This window comes from Achroia grisella, unplaced genomic scaffold (assembly GCF_030625045.1).
Source record: "Achroia grisella isolate CSIRO2021 unplaced genomic scaffold, CSIRO_AGI_Agris_v1 utg976, whole genome shotgun sequence".
NCBI lineage: Eukaryota > Metazoa > Arthropoda > Insecta > Lepidoptera > Pyralidae > Achroia > Achroia grisella.
Genome location: NW_026713078.1, coordinates 575,470 through 583,637, shown reverse-complemented (window position 1 = coordinate 583,637; position 8,168 = coordinate 575,470). Strand labels below are relative to the sequence as shown.

Here is an 8,168-nt window from a genome sequence, read left to right as displayed (position 1 = left end):
AGCGCATTATTAGTGTGTTACTTATTGTTTAATACTCTTCTGTAACTGTAGATATTATTACAGGCAGTATTTGCGTCGAACAATCTAGAACTTCTGTTGTACTTGTATAGTTACGCATTTTATGTCTGCATACATATAAAATATCGCCTTCGTTGGTACATCTACTTTCTTTTCTCTTTTTTTGGAATTTTTTGTACACAAAATGTGGCGATGAGAAGTTCATCGTACCTATACTAAATAACTAAAAAAAGAAAATCAACTTAAATTAATGTGCTATCGGTCAGAACAATAACTTGACTGCATCTTCGTTGAATCTATATTGCGGTTAATTGTCAATTGATTTACCTTTTCGTGGAAAAGATAAAATGAATAATCTAATTAATTTTATCTAAAGTTACACGTTAGTAATGAGTAATAGGGGCTGCCGAAAACCAGCGCTGTGTAGGTGCCCTCATTGAGGTTGTGATATCAGCAACAGCTGAGCCAATTCTCAATTCTCCTATTGCCAACTTTGTATGTTTTTTCTTTTTATTTTGTGTATTATTTGTAATTTGTTTATTGTTGTCAATAAATGTTTAATCTATAAAAAAACCTTTTAATAATTAGTGTTATCTATACATCTATATGTACATATAAATAAAATTGGAGTGCCTGTTTGTAATATTGAAATATATTCAATACGGCACACCAAAATAACATTTTTTACAATTTTTGTCTGTCTGTCTGTTTGTTTGTTCCAGCTAATCTCTAAAATGGTTGGAACGAATTTGACGGGACTTTTTTTGGCAGGTAGCTGATGTAATAAAGAGTAACTTAGACTACTTTTATTTTCGAAAAATAAAGTTTAATTCCACGCAGAAGTGGCGCGTACAGCTAGTTAGTAATAAAAATATATCGGTACTTCATCTAATTTCTTTTTTGTTAATCTTTATGTTACATCCGTTGCACTAAGTGTGATAGTTTCCTCCGGGACTAGTGTACACACATTTATATATTTTAGACAATTCTTATAATCGAATGTTCTAATTAGTTTCGCTCAATAATGTGAAGAAGCTGTAACTTCCTCGCAGAATCTGTAAAAATCAAACATAGTTTCTTAAAATACTTAGAAATAGTCAACTGAGATATAGCATCATCATACACATAACACAAGGTCTGCTTAGCTCTCTTAGCTTTAGATGGCGGTCAGTCATTGTTAAGGGCTGTTATTATTATTATTATTATTCTCATTGTTGTGTTATTTTCTTAGCTTTTGCTGGTTTTTTTACGGTTAGTGGCGTATACTACACTTACGGGCAGAAACCAAGTAGGTGCTGTAGTGTGTGTGAATGTGCGTACTTATTCACTTACGGGCCGAAACAAAGTAAGTGGAGTTTGTGTGTGTGTGTGTGTGTGAGAGAGTGAATGTGTGTGTACTTATTGTGAGCCTTTTCATTTATGTGACTTTTGTTATGTCATTTTCATCTAATTTCAGGAATTCTCGGACTACATGTATTAAAATTGGCAGTCTTTTGAAGGGTGATGTAGATTGTTTTTTGGAAATTTAATTGTTTCAGACTATGTAGGTGATTAGATATATTACCTGTGGATGAGAGGACTATCAGTATTATATAATTTTTTCCTGTTTTGTTACTATCATTACATTTGATACACAATTGATCTACGTTTTGAATGTTATATCTACTCACCGAGATGAAAGTTGCGAGCGACATCACATTGAATGGTCCAGCTTTGAAAACGAATATCTTTGTAGTTGTTAGACCAAGTAAGGCTACTTCTTTTTGCAATTTCTTGTCAGAATCCACCCAATCACTCTCGAAAGTTCCATAGCTTACTAATTTACTCTAAAAACGTAAGTAGATGCAATAAGACAATTATTTACGGAAGAAACCGCTTTAACTATCACTATAACTAATTATATATGGCTTCGGTGGCCTATCGGTTTAGCTCACCGCTTTACTTCCGATGGTCGCGGGTTCGATTCCTCGCACGGTGCAAACGTTTGTATTCATGAGTATGATTGTTTGTATCAGTCTGGTTATTTTGTATGTATATTACGTATGTATTTACAGAACACAATATCTAAGTATTCATATCAACTGTTTAGTACCCTAAACACAAGCTCTGCTTACCGTGGGTCTAGATGGCGCTGTGACAGAAGCTTGTTTGTAATAAGTATTTCTATTGAAAGATGATATATTGCTGTAAAATTTTATTATTCGAAGGCAATTGTTTTATCATTAGCTTGCTTTGTAAGATCTATTTATATTGAAGGTTAATATTGCTTAATAATTACTGGATAAGTAGGCATAAAGTTAGTTCTCCGGGATGGCAATGCACGAATGGTACTTCGGGGGTTACAAGATAACGTGCGCTGTTCATGTATGTAGACGATTGATACTCCAGCACCAAGTGGTTCCTCAACTTGTTTGTCATTCCGAGCACTCACTTCACATACTTTGTGTATTCATCAGGGTGGTTACCTTCTCAAAGGCCGGCAACGCACTTGTCTTTTATGTTACGGGTGCTCTTGGGCGGCGGTAATCACTTACTATCAGGTGAGCCGCTATTCGCTATAAATATGCTATAAAAAAGCTATTGCTTTAGCCGTAGTTGGTTTATACCTCATTAGATAAGAATTTTAGATAGATAAGAATTTTATTTCTTTTTTAGTACACATATGGGTTCAATGACAAACAGTGTACATTTAAACCAATACGATCAAATATGGGTAAAACTGCAAGTGTGTGCCACAGCAAAAAAATTAGCACATAGATGAGTGTGGAGAATCACTTAAAAAGCCAAACGCTGATGTTCAGTATGACGGAGAGGTCACCCTCTCTTTCCATTACCTCTTCTACTATTAAAAAAAAAATCTGAATTATAACTTGAAATTATAGCGACCAATGAAACCTGAGGTGCCAGAATTTTATAATTATTCAGAATACTACACTGTAATTAGATATGTATATGTATAAATAGGTATGAAAATTAATAAAAAAAATACTAGTATAACGTATAAAAAATTAATTATTTGGAATGACACATCCTTATGAACGGCAACACGTAAGGTACTCGTTGCTACTTTTCATCGGATCGGTCGACAGATGGCTTGCCTGTATAGAAACTGCAACTTAGCGAGTATTAAGAAACATCATATTTAACTAGCTGTGCCTCCGGTTTCATCCGAGTGAAACCTATATCTTTATATTACTCGCTAAGTCTGTTGTATAAGCTAAAGTATTGTAAAGTCTCATTAAAATCTATTCAGTAGTTTTAGCGTGAAAGACTAACAAAGATTCATCCATACTCCCTGCGCGTTTGCAATATTAATAAGATATCAACAAGATTTTATTATAACAGATTTAACCTCTTCCGTGACTTCATTGGCATGCCAGTAGAACAGAAGCAGCTGTATCAAACAGGCAAGAACGAACTCGCAACTGGATATCAGTGTCCCCAAGTCATCTTCTATCTGCAATTAATATATTTATTATTCAGTACCGGCCCGCTCCGGCTTTGCACGAGTAATTAACAAAACGTACAAAAATTATTAATTTTAAACACACACACACATATCAACCCTTCGGTATTGATGTTGATGTCTTTTATAAAACTGTAGTACAACACTTTGCTCTATTGTCACTAATTTTCGCAACGTACGCGATATAACGATTTGTTCCACACTTTAGTTTTCATTATCGAAGTTTTCATGCAGATCCCTAATGTTTTTGAAAACATTCTATCGCTATATTCATTAGTGATAATGTAGGAGTCTAATGGTAAAAGAATTTCAAATCGGTCCCGTTTGTATATTATTGTAAAGTTTATTTAAAATCCACACAAGAGGTTTTGCGTGAAAGAGTAACAAACGTCCATTCATAAATTCATTCATAGTCATAAAGTTGTTCCTCGTTTATAATATTAGTAAGATTTGCATACCACCAGGCAGTATATAGAACATAAAAAAAACCTATTTTCTCGTGTAATTTCAACATATCGTCAACAGTTTTTTTTCTAGTAGTACTTCTTATTTGCTTATGGATTTTTTTATTCTGTTATGTTTGCTTCTCAAATTTTTAACGGAAGTTTTTCACCTTATTTCGTTTCTAAAATACGCATACGCGGAATAAGCGAAAACAGAAATTACTTCTATGAGACTTTTTCCGATCAGATTTTTTCAAATTGATAAATGCATTGGAATAAATGGTTGAAAATATAAAACTTTGAAGTCGTTATTCCAAAATATTAAACAGATTCGTTTATCTCAAAATTTGTATGTTTTTACTTAATAGAGTGCATATAATCAAGTACCAAAATACTTGAATTAGGTAACTTAATATTTCTTGGGTTTGAGAGGATTTTTGTTAGATGCTACAATTATACTTTTTTATGATTAACGCCTAATGGGTAATGGTGCCTTGAGGACGATGGATCTAGGGTTTAGTACGTGATGCGGCGTCATCTTCATTTTTTAAGGAAGTCGTTACAATTTTAAGATTAAGTGCTTAATTTACCTTAGCGATTTGAATGATGCAGACTCCTAGATTTACTGAGATGACGACCAAATATATAAACATGGATGCTGATATTAAAGAGTTGAACTTCTTCTGATATCTAGAATTTTAAAAATGATTAAAATCTATATTATGTTAAATATAATTTATTATACATACATATAGACATATAGGTTTTTGCTTTGAAGGCATTATAGGAAAATTAGAGTTACGAATAAATGAAATACCAATAAAAATATTATGAAAATAATATTCATGGCACCCAGCAAGGTGTGGTAGATCATCGAATACAACATGCTCGAAGACTAAGTAGCAAGAGTCACCTAAAATACGTTTAGTAACAAGCCACGCCATTCCAAAGGACTACGATGTCTGTAGTTTCAGCGACATCTCAAACAATCTCAAAGCAAGTTGCTTGGCGGCTGAATTCGGTGAGCCAGAGATACCCTTGCCTATGATTTTCTACAACGGCTTCTTTTATACCATTCTTATGATTATCATATTTTTACACTTACTTTATTAAATCTTTGTAAAAAATATGGCATTTTACAATATTTTCATGACTTTTAGATCTACTAGAGAGATCTATAGTCTGTACACATTTTAGACGAGTGATCTTCAGTTGTCCAGCAAAAAATATCATCATGGTGACTACTAATGTATCCCATGTGATGACATATGCGCTCACTGTAAGACCCAATACGGTCTCAATGGCCATCGAAGCATAATATCCTGGAGGTTCCCAACTGAACGGAGTGTAGCCATCAAATATATGCTGGTAAATGCTAGTTCCATTTTCGACAATCTGATTGTACTGGTAAGGTTCACTAAATATGCTGAAATTAGAGAAAAAAGCCAGGCCCCAGAAGAAGTAGGTAACGCGGCGACTTCTTTTTATATACTCTTTTAGTATGACTTCATATTCTTCATCCTTCTTGGCCAGCTGTTTGCGTTCTATGGATGACATGAAGTCGATAAATTTCTCCCATTCTTTGCAATCCTTTCGAAAGTAGCAGCTCTTCGCTATTCCCAAATGGAAAGGAGCATATTTGAGGATCAGCATAACAGAATCGCTATTCATGCTGATTAAACATTTAACATACTGACTACAGAAAAACAGAATTGTCACATAAAAATGAAATTGTTTGAACCTCTTGAAATTTGAATTTTTTGGACGCCATAAACCTATCAATCCTAAAAAACGCAGGTGTGGGCCTACTGAAGGATATCTAGGATCTTCAAGGAATTTTAGGAGACCTGTGGTACAATCGGGCCTATTGCTCGAAACCATTTTCATAACTGGTGCTTCTTCGAATATTTCTAGTAATATTGCCGTGGTATGTGTCTGAGCGCATATATATAGATACAAATTAATTGGTGTGGGAGTGACTAAGTGGATATTCAGTTCTTATGAATATTTTGTGAATAATAATAGACTGCAGTGATTGTAGCAATTAATAGGGCCGTAATTTAGCAGGTATCTATTGTAATACTAGTAATCTAGGAACGTAATTATTTAGAATAAAAGTGTTTCTATGCTATAATACGTGTTTCAGAAAAATATAGCGGGTATTTCGTTTGTTACCAAATTACATACTTGACAAATTAAAAGAATTTTATTTATTTATAGGTCACTAGCTGTGTCCGCAAGTTCACCCACGTTAAATTTTCAATATAAAATATATTCTGATGCATATATTACTGTAAGGTTTCATTAAAATCCGTTCAGTAGTTTTTGTGTGAAAGAGTTAACAAACATCCTTCGGAGAGTTTAACCAGAGATAAGATAACATTATATAGTTTAATATTCAAACATCTACGTCCCATTCAAATCTGTTCAGTCGTTTCTTCGTGAAAAGCAGACAAACAAACTGTCAGACAGACTGACTTTCACAGTTGTAACGATAATTTCAATACTATTGATGAGAGACCAAATACAGAAAATAATATCCAATATACATTACATTTTATCTATAGGTAAAATAATACCTACGGATCCCAAGTGATACGTGGTTGTACGTTGGTACGTTGGTAACGTATATAATAGCCAATGACGGCATTTTGCATTTATCTTTTATTTATTGCGAAATTACTAGAATAGAATACAGTAGAATTCATAAGTATTTCGGACTCAATTAGAATCATATCATCTTATTGTCATCATAATATGTTTTAAAAAATATATATTTACATAACATTTTTTGAATATATATGTATTAATGAAATGATTCTCACGCCTGCACAAACGGTATATGCTAGTAAGGCACCAGTAGAGAATGACGAGGTTGAGGTCCGGTCAGGACATTGCGACAAATTTATTTTATAGCCCAAAGCTTTAAGAACGTTATATTTAGTACCTAAAAAAGTCAGAGATAGCCTATGCGAATAAGAATAATACGGACAATAGGGTGGGTCTGGGATTAGACTGGATGAAAATAGAAACTGAGTTGTTTTATTTTTCTACAGCAAAAAAAAAATACAATAGGTATAACAAGTTTTATTTATCTATCTATATTACGTTATTTGGCCTATTGTCAGGTGCCACTGCGACCTGGACAGATCTATTGTGCTCGCCCTTTTTCAAAGTTCGGTATCTACTCTACTCTCTACTCGTGAGAGACAAGAATTGAAGAATATTCTTAGAGAGGTTTTTATCTCCTCAGGATAGAGTGTATACTATCCAAAGGAGATGTTACGTTTATGTATGACTAGTAACCACATAGGATAGGATAGGATACCACATAGGATCATACATACGATGTGTTTCTACTTCTGCTTGGCAAAATCTGCAGATTGTTGTTAAGCTAAGACCTAATTTCATCAAGTGTTTATTTAATATCCCCTACGGGGTAGGGAAAGAAAACCGTGTGCTGAAATATTTTATTATTAACATAAAATTAACATTTGTTTATAGGTAGGTTCTTTAGTGTTGCGCAGATGGCGGATGTAGTTAATGTAAGTAGTTTAGTGAACAGTCTCAATGGAATTTCGGCGTTGTGAAGTTTTAGTAAGGGTATGTACCCGCTGTGGGGTGCGGAATCCACTCAGTTTCATTTTGAAGAGTAAGCATTTGTTTTTAACTATAGCGCATTAAGTAATAGTAAAGTAAAAGGTGGCAAAGTCTTATTGACTCTTGAAATCTTAAAAAGATTGCTTTGAAAGAAGCCGCGTCCTTGTTTTATATTTATTTCATTATTATAGTGTCTTACGTGTGCCACCTACCTATTCTATGTACATAAGTCCTCTCTTCTAGGTTGTCTGTAAGTAATTACTTATAATATATATAAGACCGCCTTTTGTTATTACTTTTTTATTTATTGGTCCTACTTTTTCTATTTACTTTTACACAATATTTTTTATTATTATATATTATATTAAGAATCATGTATCCTGTAATATATTCCGAGCGACGGCTGTAGACTCCCTCTCTCTACCACGCCGAATTTAAATATAATTAATTCATCACAACCTCGACAGGTGAGCTTCTGACTACCCCATCTGAGATAACAGTCGTCACGATGTTTTTTTAACACAGGCTATTTTCAACGCGGGCAGTACCGCTATATCAAACGAGATAGTATTTGTTTACTTTTTAGTTTTACAACTGTACCACTAGATGGCGTTAGTACGTGGTAGTAGTTTTTTTCCATT

The 8,168-nt window shown here is 33.7% G+C and overlaps 1 protein-coding gene across 1 annotated transcript; it reads right to left on the bottom strand.

Annotated features, from left to right (window-relative positions):
* Positions 1–1,022: 1,022 nt before the first annotated feature.
* On the bottom strand, positions 1,023–5,808 carry LOC131854289 (odorant receptor Or2-like). The gene is made up of 5 exons (XM_059205387.1): positions 5,033–5,808; positions 4,518–4,617; positions 3,371–3,475; positions 1,689–1,844; positions 1,023–1,073 (listed from the first exon to the last, which is right to left on the bottom strand). Exons 1-5 carry the CDS (start codon positions 5,806–5,808, stop codon positions 1,023–1,025), a joined length of 1,188 nt encoding a protein of 395 aa, XP_059061370.1.
* Positions 5,809–8,168: the final 2,360 nt, after the last annotated feature.

Bases quoted from the DNA above. Each gene is read 5' to 3' on its own strand.
- LOC131854289 (XM_059205387.1), bottom strand. From the start codon at position 5,808: ATGGTTTCGAGCAATAGGCCCGATTGTACCACAGGTCTCCTAAAATTC. The intron at 4,618-5,032 runs GTAAGTGTAAAA...TTAAAATTCTAG, and splicing joins TTTTACAAAGATTTAATAAA to ATATCAGAAGAAGTTCAACT. The intron at 3,476-4,517 runs GTAAATTAAGCA...TATTAATTGCAG, and splicing joins GCATCATTCAAATCGCTAAG to ATAGAAGATGACTTGGGGAC.